Below are 23747 nucleotides of genomic sequence, written 5' to 3'. Positions count from 1 at the left end.
GGAGCCGGCACCTAGACGGCCCGGACCTGGCTGGGAGCTGGGCCCAGCCATACCTGCCGCGCGCGCGATGTGAGCTCGGGCCGACCGGCCCGGTGCACGCCGGAGCGACCCCTCACCTGAGTCTTTGTTGGGGGCTGACCGGAAGCGGGTCGAACGACCGGGGTGTGCGCGGTGTCGGCGGCCTCCGGGGCGCAGAGGCTGGTCTCGGCCCTTGCCTAGTAGGCGGTCCGGGGCTGCCTTCACTATGCGCTGGGACCAACGAGTTCACCTTTCAGGGCCCTCCGGCCCGTCCGCGCCCACCAGCACCGTGATATGGGGGCCCAAGCGGGCACCGAGAGATGTTGATCATTGATCGCAGTCCTGGTTTCGATGGGTAGACCCCTTTTGAAACGGGACATACTGAAGCTCGGGGAAGGGGATGTCTGCTCCCCTGAAATATCCAAACCCCCGCCCCCCCCATGCCCTGTTCACTGGGCCCTGTTTGTCCCTTGACCTGTCCAGGCTTCTACTCTTTCCCTCCTTTCTCCCCCACCCCATTTTCCATCACCCATTTCCTGCTCTGACCTTTCACCCTAACCTGCTCCCCCTCAGGCTGCCTCTCCCTGGCTAGCTCCCCACCCACCCTCCCCACCCATGCCTTCTTTCCAGTAGTTGCTATCATCCATGGAGATGCCTTTAAGGCATTTGTATTATCTCAGAAGATTTCATAGGGACATACACAGTACCTTAATGCGATGTATAAAGACCATGATGGATAAGATAGGATGAACAAAGACTCATCCACCAGTTCCTGGCCTGCTAGAACCAGAGAAATTCCATTGAAGAAGCTTGAGAGGGGTTAACAGGATGAATGAGAATCTTAACAGCACTTAATAGGTACTGACCTTGGGGGTTTGTCATGCCCAGAGGGTGGTTATAGGCTATAAATAGAAATCTGGAAAGGGAAAGCTAAGGTAATGAATGAGAGGTTAAGAGAGACTTCTGAAATACAGATCTGCTTGGGGTAGACTCCCACTCGTTGAAATTGACCTCTGAGGGCACCAAGCCCCTCCCTGGTGTTTCCAGGTGTGTTCAGGACCGGGGCCAGGGCTAGTGACTTAAAGGCTGTCAGGTGTTCCCACCTTTCCTCAGTCCATGGATGTCTACTACATACCCATTTCACGTATTGTTAACTGAGGCCCAGAGTAACAAAATCCACTCTCAGGTGTCCCACTCTTGGACCATTGTAAGTGCTCATTCCTGGGCTTTTTGGATGAGCAGTAGCACTTAAGCTAATCAGTATTGTGGTCTCATAGGTAGAGGGAGCTGGACTTCTAGCCACCTCAGCACATGGGCCCATCATGTGTCTCCTTTTGGCTCTGAGTACTGATTCCTGCCCTACTTGAGCCATCGTTCCTCTGTTCTCTGAGACCATCTGACTTCATCTGCTCTCTGGTTGGGCCTGTCTCTGGACCCACAGACTCTCTGCTGTTGCCAGAGGTGCTCTGTGACCATGGAGCCTGGGCTGCCTTTCTGGGGTCACGTGGCTTGTGGTGTGTATGCTTTTCTTGGGTTACTGGCCAGGTGGGTTGAAGAGCATTGCCTCACAGTGGTGTTGCCTGCCTTTGGTGGACAAGGAGATTCAAAGAGCAGCAGCTTTGAGGTTCCAAGGAGGAGGTGTCTAGGTAGTGAGCTATCTCTATAGCTTTTTTTGTTTGTTTTTCTGGAAGACAATATAATCCTGACACCAAGAAAGCCATGTGGCTTTCTAGACTCACCTTGCACCAGAGTAGCTATTCTAAGGGTCTGGCTTCTAGCTGGATTGGGTGTACTGGGAGACCCTCCTGGCCAGTGGGACAACACAGGCCCTACACACCTCAAGACCTGAGGTAGGAGTCTGCACTCATAAGACACTTCTCCCTTGTCAGAAGCAGAAAACCATGAGATACCTGGCCTCAAGAGTGTGGTTCATCTCAGAGATACTTGTCCCCAGGGAGGAGAGCAAACCCAAGTTCAGGAACTGTGCAGGAAGTCACCTCCCCCTTGCAGTAAGCTCAGAGGGAACTAGAAATGTTTGTGGTCTCATCCTTGGCAGAGGCATAAGGGGGTGGAATTCCCCAGACCCATGTGATACAGGAGGTGGCCCTGGGCCTCGGAGCAACTTCCACAGTAGGCCCCAACCCGACACCTGCCCTGTTTCCTTCCTCCCTGCTCTGGAGTGCTCAAAATCCAGCATCACCATCCCAGTAGCATCACCTGCCACCTTCTTAGAAATGCAGGTTCTTCTGGCTTAGGGTCTGAACAGTCTTACCCCATCAGTGTGCTGCTGGAGTTGGAGAAAAGGCAGTTCTGAAAAGAATAGCACCTGCCATGAACTCCGACCTTGGACTCCTGCCTTTCCAGCCCTTTGCTTCTGGGACAATGAAGTGGACCTAACCAACCCAACCTCTGGGGTGGGAAAGAATTGCCACAGTCATCTCTGGAGAGAGAGTGGGATGGTTGGTTGGTTGGTTGGTTGGTTGGTGGTTTTTTAAAGGTTTTATTTATTATGCATACAGAACTGGCATACAAGCCAGAGGTGCAGGGGTGGTGAGAGGATTCACCAGAAGCAGAGCAGGAAGCAGAACAGGCAGATTGCTCAGGATCAGGAGAGATCTGTTATGCCATGTGGGTCACCTCCCCTGTGGGGTGGGGTCGAACTTTTGGTGAACTGCAGGGAGCTTCAGGGTGCTGCGCTTTAACCCATTGTACCACCAGGGAGAGCCTTGGTTCTTTTTTAAATAATTTTTAATTTTGAGATAATTACAGATTTGTGTGTAGTTGTAAGAAAACAAGGAAAGCCTAATGGTATCTTCTACCCATTTCCCTCGTGGTAACATCTTGCGAATACAGCATCACTCCAGAATATTGCATTGAGGCATAGAGGCGCAGGCCCGTCCTGCTTTCTTCCATTCACACTCGCCTCCCTTTCCTGAGTTTAACCCCCCGGCTACCACTACTGTCTTCTCCATGTCTCTATTTTCACCATTTCAAGAATGTTACATAATGGTAATAATTCAGTGTGTAATTCTTGGGCACTCTTTCCATGCAGCATAATTCTTTGGAGAGGCCTACAGGTTGGTGCCTGTATCCTTGGTTCTTTGTATGCCTTCAGGCCGTGGACGGAGCACAGTTGATTCCTTCTTCGCCAGTGAAAGTCATCTGGGTTTCCATTCTTTGCCTATTAGGAGTAAAGCTGCTGTAAGCATTTATGTACAGATTTTTATATGAACAAAAGTTTACATTTCTCTGAGATAAATGTGCAGTCGCTGGGTTATATGATAGCTGCATGCTTAGTTTTACAAGGAACTGCCAGACTGTTTTCCAGAGTGGCTCTACCATTTCACAGTCCCACCAACAGTGTGAGAGAGCCTTTCTCCTCGCCAGCAGTCAGTGGCGTCTTTATTTTTCATTTGAGCCTTTCCGATAGGTGATGTCGCATTGTGGTTTTAATTTGCATATCCCTGATGGTCAGTGATGTGGAATGTTGTCACTGTGCTTACTTGTCATCTGTATATTCTCTTCAGTGAGGTGTTTTTTCATGTCATTTGCCCGTTTTCTAATTTGAAAATTTTCACTTAAAATTTTGAGAACTTTTTACATTTTGTAAATGTTAGTCCCTTGCTTGATTTGTAGTCTGTAGAATTTCTCCCAATCCATAGCTTGTCTTTTTTTTTTTTTTTTCATCTTCTTAATACTGTCTCTCAGAGCAAAATGTTCAATTTTTGCTTTCATGGATCATGTGTTTGGTGTCAAATCTAAGAGCTCTATCCTTTTCCTACTTTTGTACATTTAAATGTCTGACCCTATTCCTGTTAACTTCCATACGATGAGATTTGGGTCTTTTGTGCCTTTGGGTTTCCAGTTGCCCCTGCATTAGTTGAAGATGCTCATCGTTGCATAGATTTTGTCAGAAATCAGCTGTGTGTATTTGCATGTGTCTGTTTCAGGTCCTCTCATCTGTTCCCCTGCTGGTACCAGTGACCCTCTACCACACTACAGTGGGAATTACATATCCATTGCAAATCCACAGAACCCTGATTGTTGTTCCAGGCCCCTCTCAGCAGGCCTGGGGCGGAGTCTCTGGCTGTCACAGGCTCCCGTATGGCTCCCAGTGTCGCCATCCTGAATCAGTTAGTGGAGACTGGGGACCATAGCCTTCCCTTGCCCACTGGGTGGTCCTGGCTCCCAGGCCTGCTCATGGGAGCAGAAAGAGAGGAACCTAGAGGGAGGAGGTGAGGGTTGAGCCACATGTAAGTGGGACCCAGCCAACTGGGTCCTCTTCCTCTTACCAGATGGGGCACCGCCCTTCTAGCCCAGGCTCTGTTTCGATGCTGGGACTTTTCTCTGTCAGTGCTCCACAGTGGGATAGGCCAGTGAGGTCCGCGCGCACAGGCAGACCTGCCCGTGGAGGCCAGTGGTCTAAGTGGCAGCCCCACTGGACTCCCCTGCTCTGGGCCTGAGTGTGGAACTCCTCACCCCCCTTGGATTTGCTGAGGGCATGACGATGGTCTTTGTCAGCTATGGTGTCTGAAGTTTGTCAGGAATGATAACCGTAGAGTTGATTGGTACTGGGCCACCATCCCTTTCAGTACATAGGCACTGTGGGCGCCTGAGGTAGGGTTGAACCCCATAGATTAGCGTGCCCGTTGGAGCAAGCCTGAAGAAGGCAGGGCCCAGCCTCTCTGCCTGGGCCTCCTCACGAGGCCCCCTGGGAACTATACCTGGGCACCTCCTGGCTGGGCTGGACGGTGGCCTTGGAGACATCAGAGCCCGTCTGGTAGGGGTGTCAGGGCATTGGCAGCCTGGAGGAATGGCAGCCCCCCCCTTCATCCTTTTTCTAAAATACCAAATGGGAGGAGTCTGCAGCAGGAAGAGGCCACTGGCCACTGCTGCTGAGCCCCCTTTGGCCCCTTGCTGTGTCCTTAGGTGGCTGCCAACCTTCTGCCTGTATCACAGTGTGTTCCTGCCCCGTTAGGAACTCACTGTGGGGGTCAGATCTGCCTGCTGGCCCCTGTGCCCCCAACAGTCTCAGGCAGTCCCTTTGGCCCCACATCCAAAAGTGAGTACATGCTGCTGTGAGGAGGGGCCCGGTGGGAGGGGCCCACACCCTGCTCCAGCAGACATACTGCACATTCCTCCCCCAGGCCAGGGGGAGGTGGCTGACTAGCTGGCCCTAGCCTCTGGGTAAGCGGGTCAGTGCTGGCTCCCCTTCTGGACCTCCAAGCTCCTTTGTCTTGTCTCGTCCTCTCCTCCACCGTGGGCCTTTTCCAGGTGGTTCCTCAGTTTCCTCTGGCTTTAGGGTATCCAGACCTTTGGGAGGAGGGGTATAGAAGGTATTTGGGATCCAAAAACTTGCTCCCAGATCCATCCCAGGAAGCCTGGGCCTGAAAGGGCTACTGCTAGTTTCCAGGTTGGGCTTGCGTGGGCGAAAGGGCAGAGGTTTGCCTGGGTGGGCGGCGGGATGGTCCCAGGGATGGCTGTCCTGTCTTCATCAGCTGGAGCCAAGGAATCAGGGCCTCGTGCTCCTTCCACCCTGTCCACGGCTGTATCTCCACTGACATCCTTTCCTCTTGTCCTGACTGCCAGAACAGCTAAGCCCCACAGAAGCAGCAGTGAGACCACTTCCTGCTACCCACCAACCTGGGCTTTAGGCTACTTCAAAGCCAATGAACCCCATGAATCCCATGAAACCTGCCCTGCCCCCCGCACCACACAGGTGAGTTGGGGTTCCTGCTGCCTCGCCTTTAGGTCCCAGGGATGTGGGTGCCTGAGGTCTCCTGATTCCCACCTTCCATGGGAGCTCACCAGCCTCTCCCCTCCCAGTGATGGTCCATTCGCTTATGAGGCAGTGCCTTGGCAACAAAGTGCCACTCAGCCAGCAGGATCGCTGTCCGTGGTCACAACCGTGTGGGGAGTCGGCAACGCAGCCCAGAGCCAGGTGAGTCCGTGCCTGGCCCCACCCTCGAGGCGTCAGAGCTTCTTGAGCCCCCCATCTTTGGACATCGATTCTCCTTCCATGCTTGTCATGGGTTTGCCTCCTGTCTTCACCTGCCCTCCACAGACCCAGCTGTGACAGCTGCATCCCACAACACATGTCTTAACTCCCCTCCTCATTCTCTTCCCCCTCCCCCTCCCTTCTGTCACCCCCCTTTTCACCGAGCAGGCCTCTCTTCCCAGTACTTTAAAGCCACTGCTTGAAATTGTTTGGATGATTCCTTTTGGTGATTCTCGCTTCCTTGTAGGTTTTGGGGAACCCCATGGGCCCTGCAGGGAGCCCCCCCAGCACCTCCATAATGCCTGGCATGGCAGGTGGCAACTCCACCCTGAACTCTCCACAGTGCCTTGGACAGCAGGCATTTGGTGAAGGTGGCACTACCAAGGGCTACGTGCAGCAAGGGGTGTACGGCCGTGGGGGCTACCCTGGGGGCCCCAGCTTCACCACTGGGTAAGCAGGAGCGCCTTACCCGGCCATTGTGCCAGGAATCCTGCAGGGGTCATGCTTCCACCATGGCAGGCACCTGGCAACGGTGTGATACTGACTTGCAGATTGTATCACTGGCTGCCAGAATGACTAAAGGAGTGTATGGGAAAGAATGGGGCTCTGTAGGAGCTGTGTCATCTCCTCCCCCTTTAGCGTCGGCCTGGCCTTTGGGTGATCGGCAGAGGAGTTTCTGAGCCAAGCCATCTGTTTCTCTTGCAGGTATGCGGGGGGCCCAGGAGGCCTCGGCCTCCCCTCGCATGCCACACGACCTTCCACTGATTTTACTCAAGCAGCGGCAGCTGCTGCTGTGGCTGCTGCTGCTGCCACAGCCACTGCCACTGCCACGGCCACAGTGGCTGCCCTGCAGGAGAAGCAGAGCCAGGAGCTGAGCCAGTACGGAGCGGTGAGGCCCGCAGCTTCTCCATTCTGGCGGTCTGGAAGTCAGGGCCAGCGGGCAGCTTGGGTCTGAGGATGCAGAATGTCTGTAGGAGGTTCTTGGCCTGCTAAAGAGGAGACAGTGAAAAGGGGGAGGGTGGGGAAGGAGTGAGGACCTACGGGAAAAGGGTCTAGGGGCTGGGGTGCGGTTGACTTGAGAGGGACAGGTAGGCACAGCCGGCACCCGAGCAGCGGCTAGGACCTACGTGACTCCTCTCTTCTCTTCCCAGATGGGGGCTGGACAGTCTTTTAACAGCCAGTTCCTGCAGCATGGAGGACCCCGTGGACCTAGCAGCATGAACCCTACCAGCGTAGGAGGGCTGATGGGCTCCTCTGGCATGAACCCCATGGGCATGACCGCCACCCGGGCAGCAGGCATGGCACCCCTGTATGCAGGACAGCGCCTGCCCCAGCATGGGTACCCTGGGGCTCCCCAGGCCCAGCCATTACCCCGACAGGGGGTCAAGAGAGCCTATTCCAGTGAGGTGAGTGTCAGGGCCAGTGGGACCTCCCCTAACCCTGAGCACTATCTCCAGCCACTGTGAGGGGGACATCTGGTTGCAAGAGGAACTGACCATGCCCAGCAAAGGGGCACTGCTGCTGCCCCTAGAGCCACCTGTTCCTTCCCCTGGAAGTTTGCTGTTTTCCTCTTTCAGGTGTATCCAGGGCAGCAGTACCTGCCAGGAGGCCAGTATGCTCCTGGCCCCGGGCAGCCCCCGGCCCCTTCCTCCTACCCTGGTCACAGACTGCCCCTCCAGCAGGCCGTGGGCCAGTCCCTGTCCGCCTCCAACCCTGCAGGACTACACTACAAGGTAGGGCACCTTCTGGGCTCTGTGCCTGGGGCCGTGTACACAGACAGACCCCAAGGCAGTCTGGGATGCTAGGGAGCGGCCTGTGTGTGCTAAGGGTAGACAAGCAGCCAGGCGTTCATGGGCCTGACCAGTGCAGCAGCAGCCCCAGGAAGGGTAGGGTAGTTGGTTCTGAAAGGGGTCCTAGATTTCAGTGGGCATCAGTGCAGGGTGCAGGCACCCAGCCACTCAAATGTCCTTTATGAGAAAGTAGCCCCATTCCTTCTGCAAAAAAGCCCGGCTAGGGGACAGACCCATCAGGGTCACCTGGGGCGGAGGGGGTCGGGGGACAGTGCACCTTACCGGAAGCCTGGTGGCAGGGGGTACACCTGAGGTCTTTTAGCCTCTCTGTTGCTTCCCTGCAAGCCCTTCTGGGGTGTGATATCACCTCTGTAGTAGCACTTTTTTGAATTCTGGGATCAGTTCACGCGCCCTATAGATTATTTGGATAACCCAGAAAATGTAGAAAGAGGAAAATAAAGGCCACACCCATGTGTTTGGGGGGAGGGGCTCCCTGCCCAGCCCTCCCCTCTGGGTCAAGTCTGGAGCTTGGCTGGGCCGAGCAGAGCCCCCAGCACATGCAGTTTTGTCTCCCGCAGCCTGCAGAGCAGTTCAACGGGCAGGGCGCCAACTTCAACGGGGGGAGCATCGGCTACAGCCAGCCTGGCCTGAGTGGGGTACGGGCAGTGGGGAGGGAGGCTCGTCGGGTGGGTGTGTGGAGAGAGGGCACCCAGGTAGACCCTCCTGGGGCTGCCTCCACCCATCTCTGTCTGACCTTTCCCAGTGGGTGCTCCACAGACAAACTCCACCCCCCCACCATTCTGCCTTGACTGTGTGCTCGACCCTACAGCCCACCCGTTCCATCCCTGGCTACCCCAGCTCCCCACTGCCGGGGAGCCCCACGCCGCCCATGACCCCCAGCAGCAGCGTCCCCTACATGTCCACCAGCCAGGAAGTCAAGTCTCCCTTCCTGCCTGACCTCAAGCCCAGTGCGAGCTCCTTGCACCCGTCACCCCCCGGTGAGTGTCGTCTGCTCTCAAGATAGGCAGGTGGGGGTCAGATCCCAGAGAGTCGCACCTGAGGGGAGCCTGAGGGGCAAGGGCTTTCACCTTTACTTTCTACTCATGGGACCAGTTTGCACACTCACTCAAGACTGTGGACAAATGCCTCTGCACATACAATATAGTTTCAGGAGATGTATGAGCCCCCTGGACTCCACTCCTGGTCAAGCACCTCTCATTTCAGGGGAAGCGCGAGGTAGAGGCTGGTGTCCTGAGCCAACTGTGAGAGAGCTGGCGAGTGGTCCACTCAGCCTCCAGCCCCTCTGACCGGAAGTGCTTCTCTCTGGGTTGGGGGCTTAGTGTCTGGTCAGAACTTAGAGACAGAGCTGGGCAAGTGGGACAGGACTCAACAGTGGGACACAAAGTTGCGGTTACTGTTGGAGGGGACACTGAACCTAGGGTCCCTAAGAGATGCTCCCCAAACCTCAGCCCCATGACTTGGCTCATGGCTGCCCAGCAGTGTTTGAAGGGGCCAAGCACCCCTTGTGCCACAGTCCCTGCCACGGGGGAGGGGCAGGCAGCCTGGCCTGGGGCGTCCTCATGCAAGTGGCTCTGGCACGAGTAGCCAGCTCACCTCGTATGGCCTGCTCCCAGGCAGCGGCCCCTGCGACGAGCTACGACTGACCTTCCCTGTGCGTGATGGGGTGGTCCTGGAGCCCTTCCGTCTGCAGCACAACCTGGCTGTGAGCAACCATGCCTTCCAGCTCCGAGACTCCGTCTACAAGACCCTGATGCTGAGGTGCGCACTCCCATCCTGCCACCGGCCCCTGGCGCCACCCCCCCTTTCTCAGTGTACCTCCTCCCCACATAGGCCTGACCTGGAGCTGCAGTTCAAATGCTACCACCATGAGGACCGGCAGATGAACACCAACTGGCCGGCCTCGGTGCAGGTCAGCGTCAACGCCACCCCGCTCACCATCGAACGTGGCGACAACAAGACCTCCCACAAGCCCCTGTACCTGAAGCACGTGTGCCAGCCGGGCCGCAACACCATCCAGATCACCGTCACGGCCTGCTGCTGCGTGAGTGCCCTCTGTACGGTCAGGCATCGGGTCTCCACCTGCTCAGCTGGTGGTTTCCGTTCACTCCGGCCCTTTCAGGAGAGGGATGCAGTCAAACAGCTGCTTTCCAGTGTAATTCGGTCAGATGCTCACGTTAATTACATAAGAGACTAAACCAGCCCTGTGTCATTCCCGGAGGAAGCTCAGGAGTCCCCAGCTGACCCCGAATCCTTGTTAGGAGTCAGCAGAATTCCGGCAGGGCTTGGGCTGCAAGAGAAAATGTTTTGGATAAGCAGCTTGATCAGCCTGGGTGTGAGGGAGCTAAGATGGTGCAACCCCAGCCATGCTCTGTGGACTTGAGACATCTGAACTCAGTCAAAATGTACACAATGTTGTGTGCTGTAAGCAGGATGCAAGCAGAGGGATCTCAGATATTTGTGTTTTGATGGAGAAGCAAAGGACAGCAGTTGAATGACAGATACAATATGGGCACGAAGTTTTACACAGAAGCGCTAGCATGGGCGCGGCCAGCCTGTGCTTCCAGGGGCGTCCGCCAGGCACGCCGCCAGCGCGCCTTGCTGGGAGCGACAGGCCCTGCTGCCTAGCAGTGCATCTGGTGTGGCCTGTATTCCCCTGACTGAGCCCTCCCCTTGCAGTCCCACCTCTTCGTGCTGCAGCTGGTGCATCGGCCCTCTGTCCGCTCCGTGCTGCAGGGCCTCCTCAAGAAGCGGCTCCTGCCCGCCGAGCACTGCATCACCAAGAGTGAGTAGCCCTTGCGTTCCCTGGCCACTGGGCAGCCAGCCTGTGCCTCTGCTGGGGCCGCTGCTCCAGGTGGCCCATCTTGTGTCACACATAAGGCCGTCACCTCTGGGGCAAGAGCCTGGGCGAGGTCTTGGGGGGGAGGAGGAGCAGTGATCAGCCCAGATTGCCCCTTGGGCTGTGGAGCCACCAGTGACTGGGTCCCTGGTTGGTGGCCCTTTTCCCTGTTGACACCAGTAAAGCGGAACTTCAGCAGCGGCACCATCCCTGGCACCCCCGGACCCAACGGAGAGGATGGGGTAGAGCAGACAGCCATCAAGGTGTCCCTGAAGTGCCCCATCACCTTCCGCAGGATCCAGCTTCCCGCTCGTGGCCATGACTGCCGCCACATACAGGTGGGTGACCCTGCAGCGCTTTGCCTGAGCTTGTGTCTCTGCACTGTTTTGAGCAGATGTGGACCTTGGCTGAGAATTGGCAAAACAGACCTACCAGTGGGCAGGTGACTGGCTCCCTGCTCCTTCCCCGCAGACTGGACTTTTGTTTTTTCTCAATATAGTCCCATGTGACTGCTTTCACGGGCTCTGTGGTTTGAGGCGTGGAGGAGGCACAACGCCATCTTCTTCCAGCCGCGCCCCGGGGAGTGACACTGGCATGTTGGCAGAAACGCTGCCCCGGGCCAGCACGTGCTCACTCCTGCACCTTTTTTGGTTCCCCAAGTAGTTACTGCTCTACACTGTGCCCTGCTCCCCACCCTGCTTTTTTCTTTCAACACTGTCCTGGAGACATAGCTGCCCAATTCCTGCTTTGGCCAAGTAGCATTCCTGCCAGGCATTGTGTAGCCTGCCCCCAACCTCTGTCCGCTAGAGTGATCCTGCACTGACAATCCGATACAGACCCACTTGCATGTGATACACGCTCACATAGTAAGTAAGTAAGTCTGGTGTTCCTGAAACCGCATGACTGGATTGCAGGATGAAGTCAGACTGTGCACAATGCTCCCATTTTTTTGCCCAGCCTGAGGAAAGGTATCTCCCCCATCTCTCTGCAGTGTTTTGACCTGGAGTCGTACCTACAGCTCAACTGTGAGCGAGGGACCTGGAGGTGCCCAGTGTGCAAGTGAGTGTCTGTTTGCTCCTCATGGTGTGTGCTGGAGCAGGTGACACTGTCATGTCCTTGCAACACCACAAGAAATACCCAAGCCAGGTATTGGGGGAGGGGGGTCTCAGCACAAACTAAGACAGTGTGACTCAGGGTCAAAACCTCTCACAGGTCACCTTGTATATTCACCTCCTGTAGGATCACCAGGTGTAGGGTGACCGCATTCACCTGGCACAGAGTCACCTTACACAGCACCTCACACGGGGCACTTTGAGATGGGTTACCCGGCACTGGCAGCATCATGCTGGGTGATGGAACTGAGAATAAGAGCGTCTGTGCCCAGACTTGGGGAAGCCTCTGAGCCATGTCTCCTTTATTTTTTTCTACAGCAAGACAGCTCTGCTGGAGGGTCTGGAGGTGGACCAGTACATGCTGGGCATCCTAATTTATATTCAGAAGTAAGTTTCCTTTCCCTGCCACTCCAGTATCCATGGTCAACAGAGGGAAGCCCCAGGCTAGCTGAGGAAATGCTCCCAGCTCACCCACCACCGAGCTGCCTCAGTTCCAGCCTACAGTGGACTTCATGTGCCGGCTGGCATCCCATGGGGCACATGCAGTATTGGGCGGCCCAGACCTTTGGAGTGGGAGGGGGGTCTGCCTGTCAGCTGCACGAGGGCCAGGAGAGGCAGCAGGGCAGGTGGTGACCAGCCCCCTTGCGTCCCCACCCAGCTCGGACTACGAGGAGATCACCATCGACCCCACATGCAGCTGGAGGCCGGTACCCGTAAAGCCCGACTTGCACGTCAAGGAGGAGCCGGACGGGCCGGTGCTGAAGCGCTGCCGCACTGTGAGCCCCGCACACGTGCTCATGCCCAGCGTGATGGAGATGATAGCTGCCCTGGGCCCTGGGGTCACCCCCTTCGCCCCCCTGCAGCCCCCCTCTACCCCAGCCCCCGGCGACTACCCCAGTCAGGGTGAGTACAGCAGACCCAACCTAGAAGTGTCATGGCAAATGACCTGTCCTCTCCAAAACACTCTCCTAGCTGTGAAAGTGACCCTGTGCGAGCCCCACTCTTTAACGCATCCGCCAACATGCGCTGAGTGGCGCCTGCCCTGGACTCCCACCCAGCCTTGGGACCAAGTGGCAGACTGGGGACATGGCAGTGGAGGCCCAGGCTCAGCTGTGCCAGTGGCAATGGCAGCAGGGCCACGTCTCTGGCTGTGCTCACCCTCCCCAGCTTTTTGGAATAGGGCCTGTCTGTGTTACGCTCCCATGGATTGGGCCCGTCACCCACCCTGAATGTTGTGGGTATTTGGGCGTGGCCGGTCCCGTTCCTGTCCCCTCCAGACCTCCTAGCAATGTTGCGAGGCCAGTTCCCCTGGCAGCAACGAGAAGTACCCTTTTCCGAATACCGACATCTGTGAAAACTGATGCAGACCCTTGTGGGTCTGAGGCCAGAGCTCCTGTTACCTGTGGGTGAGCACTGCGAGTTGTGTCCATGCCACCGACAGCCTGCCTTCTTGGCTTCTCTGCCACCTTGAACCCTGCCAGCCTCACCCCAGACCTGGCTCTCCTCTCTCAGGTTCCAGCTTCTTAGGACCTGGAACCTTCCCTGACTCCTTCCTGCCCACCACACCCAGCACCCCGACCCTTCCTGAATTTACCTCTGGACCACCCCCCATCTCCTACCAGTCCGACATTCCTAGCAGCCTTCTGACACCAGAGAAGTCTGCCCCCTGTATTCCTGGTCAGGTCAGTGCCGAACCAACGGGAAGCCTCCCCTACCCCCTACCCCCACCCCAGGGACTCCCTGGGCTATTTTACGAAGTTCTTCTCTCCTTTACCAGATGGCACCTTCGGGTCACCTGGACCCAGCCCACAATGCTGGGCTGCCAGGGCTGCACGCTCCTAACCTTGGAGGCCCCCCAGGGCCCCAGCTGCACCATCCAAATCCTCCCCAAGCATCGCGGCAGCCCTTGGGACAAGTGAGCTCCAGTCCTGTCAGCGAGCTAACCTTCAACCCTGCCGCAGGCGTGATGGGGCCCCCCATGTCTGGTGGAGGGGAGGCCCCAGAACCAGCCCTTGATGTGAGTGTCAGACCCAAAGGTGTGGTGTGCATGGGACCTGGGGGTGGGGGACGCTTTTCCTTTGTCCCCAGGATCCACAAGCATCATAGAATGGAGAACACTTGATGGCTCAGTAACTTCTATCAAGGGGAGAACTGCTTTTTCTTAGTGGGTGTCGGATGTGACGGGCGTGGGGTGGTTGTGTCTGTGCTGTGGGCTCTATGGACCTGCTCACCACAGTGGGCACGGACATAGCCCTTGAGAAGACTGGGCTTGAAGTTGATGACATCGGCCTTAGGGCCTGATTTGTCCTGACTCACAGGTGGCTTGTGAGCCGAAATCAGTGAGTAAGAGACAGGTGACTGTCCCTCCTCCCTAGTAAGCAAAACTCACTGACATGCAGTGTGAGAAAAATTAGAGCAATTCAAAGAAGAAAACTCTAGGGACTGAGGAGCCTGCCTCCTACATTTGCCCTGTCCCCTGCGGGGTCCCCTCCCAACCCTGTGTGCTCTCTGCACCTCGAGCAGCAGACCTACCGACGTCGGGCTGCACACATCCCGTGTTGTCTCAGGGCAGCTTGTCACAGGTGACTCCTGGTCACAAGGGAGCCTTCTGCAGGGAGCCTTCGTGCAGACCGAGTTCACCTGTTCAGGCCTGTGTGGGCCGGGGGTGTGCTGGAGGTTGCTTCACAACCCTGCTGGGTTTGGGGGCTCAGCTCTGAGGCCAGAGCTCCTGATAAGTTTACTTTGTCCTCAGCTGCTTCCAGAGCTGACCAACCCTGATGAGTTGCTGTCCTACCTGGGCCCGCCCGACCTCCCTACCAACAACAATGATGACCTGCTCTCCCTCTTTGAGAACAACTGATCCTGTTGACCCTCCCGGCAGGCATAAGCCACAGATGTCACCACGCCCTGCCCCTCCACACCCAACCCCTCTGACACTGGCTGCCCTCCCTGAACCCTCCATTCGTGCACGCCTGGAGCCAGGCCCCGGGCCTCCACCTCCTGGTCCCTGAAAGCAACCCTTGGTTGGGAGGGACCTCGCAGCAGCCCTCACCCCCACCAAGTTCGCTGCTGCAGAACAGATGATGAGATGCCCAGCCCCGCCCCCCCATCCACACCGATCTGTGCCCAGCATCACCCCATCCTGGCTCACTTCATCCATGTCCTGCCCTCTGTGGTGCCTCTCCACGAACATTTGCAGCCTCTGCCACCCTCTACCCCTGCCTATACCCACTGGCCTGCTTCATGTCAGCGTTAACCCTTGTGTTTAGATTCCTCTGGGACCTGTGGAGCCAGCAAGGAATGGGCTGGCTCTGTCCTGACCTGGAAATCGCCCAGCCCTGCGGCAGTTGGTGGAAGTCACTTCCCACCCTAGCTCCAGGCAGAGGCTGAGAGGGGACACTAAAGCACAAGGATGTACATGGCATAGAAACACCCAGAGCTGCAGGGCCACCAACCCTCTCTTCCTCCTGACGGCTCCCAGCTGGGGGTGGAGGTGAGGGCCGCTGACCGGGTGGGGGCCTGCACTCAGCTCCATGTACGATTTTCCAGCGGGCTGCTGCTCTCCCGGGTGGTTCCCCTCTTCCGTGAGAGCGATCGGTTAGCGCCGCTGTGTTTTTTAAAATCTCCCGTCTTCACTCTGGGGCCAGGCCAGGTGGGGGAGGGAGCCACCGCATCCTTGGCTCAGGGCCCGGGTCGTGTCCCCTGTCTGTGCCCATCTCTATTAAAGGACTCCCTCGTGGTGGGCCTGGCGAGTTCCTCCTTTGCAATCCGCCCACACTTGGACCTGGGAGGGGCAGCTGTTCCCAGCCAAGGCCCAACTATCCCCGCCCCTTGGTGAGTTTCCTTGTCCCTGGAATTTTCCAAATTGGCATCAGCTAGAGAGCTATTTTGTGAATTGTTGCCAGGGCCAGGAGACATATTTGCCACCACGTTACATTCATGGAGGTCTCTGGGGCAAGAATGAAGGCTCTGTGTCCCTGGGAGGACACCCTCCCCCCTTCCAGTTCAAAGAGGCTTAGGGGCCCTGCTGGAAGGGACCAGGGAAGTGTGCCTTCAGAGTTGCCCATTTTGGGACTCAGGTGTGGGTCACCTTGTCCCTTCCAGAAGCCTGTGTTTCCAGCTTTTCTGGCTCAGGAGCAGCAGTGTGCATTCCCTTGCTGTGGGCCTAGTTTATCCACAAGCCCAGCCCAGGGGGGAGGGGAGGGGCGGAGGGATACACAGACTTGGAATAGAGTCAGCTTGGTGAAAGGGTGGACCTGGGGTGGGGTGGGGTGCTGCTGTCTTGAGCAGCGTGGTCTGGCAGGACATGGGCATACCCTCAGCATGTGTTCCCTAGTGGAATGAAGAAATCTGAAGCTGGAGCTAAGCCAAAACCTACAAGCTCCTCAGCAGCCCCTCCCACAGAAGGATGGATAAGGGACAGGGGTGACAGGAATGTGAGCAGCCTGACAGGGACCAAAGCCCTGACATCCCAAAGACTCAGTGTAACGTCATCCTTACAAAGCTCAAAACCAAATAGATTTTTAAATAGGATTTATATATACAAGTTGTATAATTACAGAGAATACACACAATTGCCATAGCCCTTAGCTGTGGTGATGGGATAGGTACATTTTTGGGGCAAGTGAAGATCGTGACTTCTGGCCTTGGAGGATGAGTAGAGGCATAATGAATGGGCTTTCACTGTGTGACATGTCATGATTTAGACAAAAGCCGACATCCAAGAGCAGCTGAATGTGCTCAAGTGCAGTCTCCAGGGTTGATCACATCAGATCACAAAACTGGTTCATTTCCACCTATTTGTAACTTCTCCACTTCACTGTACTGTGGTCAGAGGTTCTTTGGAAGGATCCCCCTTTTCTATTTTTTGAGACCCAAGGGTCAAAGAAAAAAAAATCACAGATACTTTGAGGCAAATGAAAAAAAGGCATTGAAACTTGCTATGCATAGGAGACCTGTCCAGAGGGATACTTAGAGCTATAAATGTTTACATTAAAAAGAAGTGGTTTCCCTAGTAGTGTAACTATACCTCAAAGAACTAGAAAGAAACTAAATCCAAAGTTAGCAAAAGGAAGTCATTAAGATTAGGTCCCACAGAGACTAGGAAAAGGTTAATGAGTCAATGGGAGCAAAAGTTTCTTTGAAAAGCAACAATGAACAAGCCTTAACTTAGATTGACTAAGGGGAAAAGACAACTGAAAATAGGACAATTACTACCTGCCCTACAGATGACTACAGAGAAGAGAACACCACAATTTATATGAGTCCATTCCCCCTCCCTCTTTTACATATCTGTGTTTTTATACACATGCGTTTGTTGTTGCCAACTTTAGGAAGCCAGTTGCAAACACTTCATTCCTAAATACTTCAGTGTACATCTTGGAAAAAAAAATATTCTCTATATAAACACACTTCCATTATCATTTATGGAAAGGGACAGTATTTCCATCACATTATTCAAATATCCCCAACTGTTCAAAATACCACTTAGAACTTCTTTTACCCATTTGGGGCATTCACTCAAGGTTGGCATTTTACATCTGGTCTCTTCAGTCTTTCAGTCTAAAAAAGGCCTTTATTCTTACCATGATTTTTTGACCAGTGCAAGCAAGTCACCTTATGGATTGTCCCATGTCTGACGCCTACTTGTTTCTTCCTGGTGTCATTTTCTCTTGTATCTTTTGTATGTCATGTGCCCTCTGTCACCTTGTCCTCTGTGTTCCCCATGATTTACAGTAGGTTTAGGACTTGATTAAATGTCCTTGCTCAAAGGAGATTATTCTTTTAAAATCTTTTCCCTATGAGACTGAAGCTCCATGAGACAGAGACTAGATCTTTGTGTTCTGATTCATTCCAGTGCTGGCAACATTTGTCAAATAATCTAAGAGCAAGTGAGAACTGTGACAGGAGCAACTGGCCCAGTCCATTGGTATCATCATCTTCCAGTGTACTCAAGTCCTGTTTGTGTCCGCACTCAGCTTGCGGCTGTCCTCTGCTAGGAAGAGGGCCGCAGTCAGCAGGTGTCTAGGGAACATTTGCTGGCTTAGTGTCATCTGTTTTGTAAGGACGGATGGCTGAGCACCCTGTTAGAGAACCCTCAAGCACAATAGCAATGACTGCCAGGATCTGCACATCTCCAACTTCTGTCTTCGGAACAGTGATCCAGCTCTTTAGCTGGACAATGGACTGCCAGGAGAGAGTCCCTTTCCAGCACCTCTGCGGTTCCAAGTGTCTGCCTTCCCTGGGGGGAGACCTGCACTTCTCTTTTCCTTCCTCAGTGGAAGGGGAGAAGCCAAATGTCAAGGGTGGTGGGGCAGAGGGGAGGGGAGAGGGTCTTGGGCCCTGAAAAGTACGGAGCTGTCACACCAGCCTAGACAAGCCAGATGGACTCCGCGCTGTAAGAAAGCGCGTTGTCCACGTGGTTTGAGCTAGGACGGAGCTCTTTTCTGTCTTGAAGCCAAATATGATTCGGACTGAAACCACACAGCACCACAGTCGACTTGCCAAAACAGGTGTCTGTTTTTGATGTTCTCCCAACCCTTCCCATAGAGCCTGAAGGAAGAAGAGAGCCATATTTCCCTCGAGAAGTGGAGCCGGCTGTCACCCCCAATAGTCATGGCCATCTAAGTTTCTTGTAACCTGGACAGGAAATGCTGTGTTTATGTAGTAAATCACACTCATGGAAAAATTGAAACACTAGAGCAGGATTTGACTTCTCACTAGCAGGCCTAGAGACCTGGGCTTGGGTGCTGGGCACTAGGTGTGCAATACAGGTGAGATGCAGGCCAGTGGAGGGAAGGAGTGGCATAGGTCACCTGGAGTCTGGGGTGGCCTCCATCCTGCTCATCTTCAGGGCACTCAAGACTGTATAGATTACCTTATTGCTGCCCATTTGTTGAGCTGGTGTCTCCTAAATTTATGAGTTATGCAGAGACTACCAATAAATTCTCTTATGGCCTAAGTAGCATTGGTTCTGCTGGTTACAACTGAAATGTTTGACTGGTATAGAAATCACATCTTGAAAAAATCTACCCGTGGGCTTCCAGTTCTGACCACGGCCCTCCCTCAACACTGGGCACAGGAACCAACAGCTCGAAGCCCCTGGAGGCCCAAGGACACCAAGCAAGTTTTATGTTTCCACCATGCCAGAACCAGCAAAGCCAGGGCATGTGGGGGGGGGGGGTGGAGGAGGAGGGGAGCAACAGAGAAGAGGCCTTGCCAGCAGGGGACACATTGTGCAGGCAGTGGGGACTGGGGAACAAGGTCCAGAGCAATCTAGAGAGCACAGAGAAGTGCAGGGCTCTGTGGCCAAGGCCCTCAAGTCAGCTGGACCTCAGCTGCACTATGCAATGTGGAGAGGCTCTGAGGCAGGTGACCATGCTTGGGTTAATGTCCAATGTTGCCATCTTGAGATACTCCGTAGCATTTGAATATGGTGCCCCACACTTTCACTTTGCACTAGGCCCTGCAAATTCTATAAAGGGTCCTAGCAGAAAGACAAAAGGCCTAGGAGAGTACAGCTGCTGGGTGCTGGGAGACAAGCCAGGGCCTCAGAGTTGGCACAGGAAGGGGTTGGGGGCAGGTGACAGGGCAGAGGAATGTGGCGTGGTGCTAGGAAATGGCGTCCTGACCTGGGCAGGGAAGAGGGCTCAAACTGCCTGGAAAGGTGATGCACGAGGACCATGTCCAAGCAAGGCCAGGAAAAAGAGTCTCTACCTCCCTCACTGCAATCTATTGAAAGTCAGTCCTTGACACAAAGGTTTGTAAAATAATAATTTTAAAAAGAATCTCTTATGCATTCTTTCAGCAAAAGAATCTCCCCGGCCTGATTGGGATTTGTGCCTGTTCTGATCTGAATGCTGTCATTTTGCCTGCCAGAGCCGACTGTGGCCCTTCCTGGAACTGAAAGGAAGGTCAACCCCACCTGGAATATGTGTCTGAACTCGGATGAGGTTGGGGGAGGGTCACTAAAGGGAACTAGGGTGCTGTTAGCCACAGAATGAGGGGCACTAACCTGGCAGAGGCACAGATGTCCATCTGTGTTTGCTCTGCTCTGACAACATCACTCTGGGATACCTCCTCCAGGAAGACCTCCTGGTCTGTGCTTCCTACACCCCCCTGAGTGTCAGAGCAGGCTGACTCGGAATGGGGGCTTCCTCTGCCTCAGCCCACCAGTCTTGGAATTTTGGAAACTTGGGAACAAACCTTAAATGAGCCTTCTCCTTCCTGTATACATCCTCTTCACCTGGCCATGTTGACCACGGGGCAAAGCTCTGTCAGGGGTATTTCTCTCAGAAACTCTGTGTGTGTCTGTGGGTATGCACGTGTGTATTAGTGAGAGCCAGTGTCCCTGAAGAAGGGTAGAATAGGACTGAGGAGGGAAGGGACCCATAGATAGAGAGTCCACTGAGACCAAGAGAGAGACTTGGGAGTCTCACTAGCCCAAGACTAAGAAAGTGACTTTCACACCAAACTTGGGGTAATGATGCTCCCCTGGCTTGCTGATAGTGCTGATCAGGGTCTGGTAGTGCCTAGGAGCCCAAGGCGGAGACGGTAGGCAGGAATACTTTTGGTTTTGCTTGTGTCTCTGATTTCAAGCCTCAGTGAAAGGAACTGCAGTTAAGAGGGAACTCAGGGTCAACCCCAAGGAAGGAGACTAATGAAATGGTGGGGAGGGAATGACAGCCAGGCCACTTGACTTGCCCACATCCCAATCCCAGCTATGAGAACAGCTGTGGGCCCTAAGGACAGCACATGAGTTCAGGATTTGTGTTGAACTCCATGGTCCCTTGGAATCCAGACACAGCTGGGGGTTCTGGCTCAGGTCTCACCAGATGACACCCTGACCATCAGACACACGCTCCTACATGTGGACATTCACAGTTGTAGAAGGAATCACGACTCTTTCTTATTAAATATGGTAAATACTAGGCCTCCCTGGTAGCCTAGGGGTTAAGTCTCAGCACTACCACCTCGAAGGCCCACCGTGACAGCCTGAGTTCTCTCCCCAGCCAGGGGGGTGACCCACAGGGCTCGCAGCCCTCTCCTGTTTTGCCCACTGCTCCCTTCAGCAGTGGACTTCAGGAGATCTGCCTGTTCTGTTCCTTACTCTGTCTCTGGGAAAACTTCTCACACCCTGCACCTCTGGCCTGTATGTCAGTACTAGATGTATAAATAACTTTTTAAAATATTTATTTATTTATACATACAGAACTGGGGTACAGGCCAGAGATGCGGAGGGTGAGAGGATTCACCAGAGACAGAGCGGGGAGCAGAACAGGCAGATGACAAAGTCCACTGCTGAGGGGAGCAGCGGGCATGTAGGGAGAGGTCTGCCACGCCATGTGGGTCAGCTCCCTGGCAGGGGATCCAACTCATGCTGCAGTGGCTTCGGAGAGCTTCATAATGAAGTGCTTTAATTCGTTGTGCCACCAGAGACAACCATTAATATTTTTTTTTTTTAATCTAAGAACAAAAAGATAGTCAGGAGTTACCAAAACTGAAAAGGCAAGAATCTTGAGAGGTCAATCTAGAGACACAAACTACCTTCCTCCTGAGGGCACCCACAAGTCTACTGGGCTTTTTGGAAAATTGCTGCTTTTTGGAGCCCAAGAGAACAGAACTAAGGCTAAGGTAGGGCCCCCAACAACTTTCAGCTGCAAGCTTAAATGGCCATAGAGGCACAAGGAGTTAAATAAGGCACAGCACTATGAAACTGTCCAAAACCACTGCAGAGGAGTTCGAGCCCCACCAGGGAGGTGACCCATATGGTGCAGCAGACCGCTCAGGGCCCACCCAGTGCTGTTCTCCTTGGCAGTGTATTTGGGTCAGTCAGCTTGTTTTTTTTTTAAGATTTATTTATTTATAAACACAGAACTGGGGTACAGGCCAGAAGTGCAGAGGTGGTAAAAGGATCACCACAGACAGAGTAGGGAGCAGGACAGGCAGAATGATGAAGTACACTGCTGAGGGGAGCAGCAGGCGAGACAGGAGAGGTCTGCCACGCCATTTGGGTCATCTCCCTGGCTGGGGATCAAACTCATGCTGCAGCAGCTGCAGCTACCTTCCTAATGTTGCACTTTAACCTATTCCGCCACCAGGGAGGGCCCCAGAATGCTCATTCTGTTCCCCATTCTGTCTCTGGAGAATCCTCTCACCACCCACCTTGGCCCCCACCCATCCCTTCACACTCTGGCCTGTACCCCAGTTTTTGTATGCATGAAAAAACAAATCTTTAGAAAACAATTAAAAAATACAGGGCCACACCTTACCTTCAAAAGGAGGAAGACCCAGGGGCCTGCTCTGGAAGTACTGATAGTTTGGGGGTCTTTCTGGGGTGCCTGGTGAATTAATTCATCCTATATCTCTGCTGCTCCTAACAGCTGAAGACACCAACAAAATTCTTTTACTGATTCATCCTAGACCTCATTTTCTATAGATAAAAATTTAAATATAATTTCACACTCATTTAAAGATAACCAGGCCAAAATAGTAAAGAACAGAAATAAACTTGAAATTACCAGACACACACTATAGATTGTTTATTCTATTTCAAGAATAAATCAAACTTGAAAAATATTTGCAGGAAACAGGACATTATCAAAGTGACATTGCAATTTTGAAAAATAATCTAAAAGAACTTCAGAACTGAATAATATGTAGCTGCAATTCAGGTCAATAGATAGGCTTCAGAAAAGAATACTCTGCATTCATTTAGAATTTGTACACACTTAACTAAAACATGGTCTCAAAATATGGAGAGTTCTAAGAGATTAACTGATGGACACAGGAAGAGAAAAACTCAACAAAACATAGACTTTCTTTTAAAAAGTATTTATTTTGTATACAAGAGCTGGGGTGTAAGCCAGAGGGGTGTGTGTGTGTGTGAGAGAGAGAGAGAGAGCAAGAGAGAGTCTTCACCAGAAACAGAGTAGGGAGCAGAACAGGCGGATTAACTGAAATACACTGCTGAGGGGAGCAGCAAGCAGCTCAGGAAAGGTCTGCCACGCCATGTGGGTCAGCTCCAGGCCAGGGATCCAACTCCTGTTAAAGTGGTTTAGTTTCTTAGTGTTGTGCTTTAACCCGCTGGGCCACCAGGGAGGGCCCCTATGTTTTTATTTTTTTTTAAAGATTTGTTTAGGGCCCAGCGGGTTAAAGCACAACACTAAGAAGCTAAAGCCACTTCAGCATGAGTTTGATCCCAGCCTGCCATGGAAGTGACCACAGTGGCAGACCTCTCTTGACCCACCTGCTACTCCCCTTAGCAGTATACTTAGTCAGTCGGCCTGTTCTGCTTCCCACTCTTTCTGGTGAAGCCTCTCACTGCCCCTGCCCCTGTGGCCTTCATCCCAGCTCTGTATGCATAAATAAATAAATCTTTTTTTATTTATTTTACAATAGTTAATTTTTACATAGTTTTGTGCATTTTTCCATCTCAGTTGCAATCCCCTTGGGTTTCCCATCACCAAGTCACCATAGTGCCATCACCATAGTTCAGTGTATTTCCCTCCCTCTGCTGTTTTTGATCTCATTCCCCACTCCACCCCCACAAAATGTCTCTGGTATATAGCTGTTCATCATTACCATTAACATAAATAAATAAACCTTTTTACAAAAAAAAAAATATATATATATAGGGCCCTACCTGGTGGCTCAACGGGTTAGGATGCAGCACTGCAAGCTGGCCGCAGCCGCCTCAGTGAGAGTTCGATTCCCTCCAGGGAGGTGATTCACATGGCACAGACCTTCAGCAGTGGACTTCATTGATCTGCCTGTTCTGTCCCCCACTCTGTCTCTGGTGAATCCTCTCACTGCTCCTGTACCTCTGGCCTATACCTCAGTTCTTTATGCATAAATAAATAAATATAATTTTAAAGATTTATTTATTTTTAATAAATATAATTTTAAAGATTTATTTATTCATACAGAACTGGGGTACAGGCCAGAGATGCGGAGGGTGAGAGGATTCACCA

General features: G+C 53.4%; 1 protein-coding gene across 3 annotated transcripts; it reads left to right on the top strand.

The window, feature by feature from the left end:
* Nucleotides 1-2800: 2800 nt before the first annotated feature.
* Nucleotides 2801-15520, top strand: ZMIZ2 (zinc finger, MIZ-type containing 2). 3 transcript variants are annotated; one of them, XM_012720455.1, is made up of 19 exons: nt 2801-3219; nt 5613-5737; nt 5845-5959; nt 6264-6466; nt 6722-6905; nt 7168-7422; nt 7594-7749; nt 8385-8462; nt 8570-8804; nt 9441-9585; nt 9658-9868; nt 10504-10609; nt 10844-11001; nt 11655-11722; nt 12094-12162; nt 12434-12678; nt 13288-13457; nt 13553-13792; nt 14528-15520. In XM_012720455.1, the coding sequence occupies exons 2-19, from the start codon at nt 5688-5690 to the stop codon at nt 14633-14635; spliced, it is 2796 nt and encodes a 931-aa protein (XP_012575909.1). In that variant the 5' UTR covers nt 2801-3219; nt 5613-5687; the 3' UTR covers nt 14636-15520. The 3 variants fall into 3 exon arrangements, with proteins under 3 accessions (XP_012575909.1, XP_004676016.1, XP_004676017.1); XM_004675959.2 differs by lacking the exon at nt 2801-3219 and having other exon boundaries at nt 3908-5737; nt 8636-8804; XM_004675960.2 differs by lacking the exons at nt 2801-3219; nt 8385-8462 and having other exon boundaries at nt 3908-5737; nt 8636-8804.
* Nucleotides 15521-23747: the final 8227 nt, after the last annotated feature.

This window comes from Condylura cristata, unplaced genomic scaffold, assembly GCF_000260355.1.
Source record: "Condylura cristata isolate star-nosed mole 26May11 unplaced genomic scaffold, ConCri1.0 scaffold00004, whole genome shotgun sequence".
Lineage (NCBI taxonomy): Eukaryota > Metazoa > Chordata > Mammalia > Eulipotyphla > Talpidae > Condylura > Condylura cristata.
The sequence above is the reverse complement of the archived record's forward strand: the minus strand, read 5'-3'. Positions and strand labels throughout refer to the sequence as shown.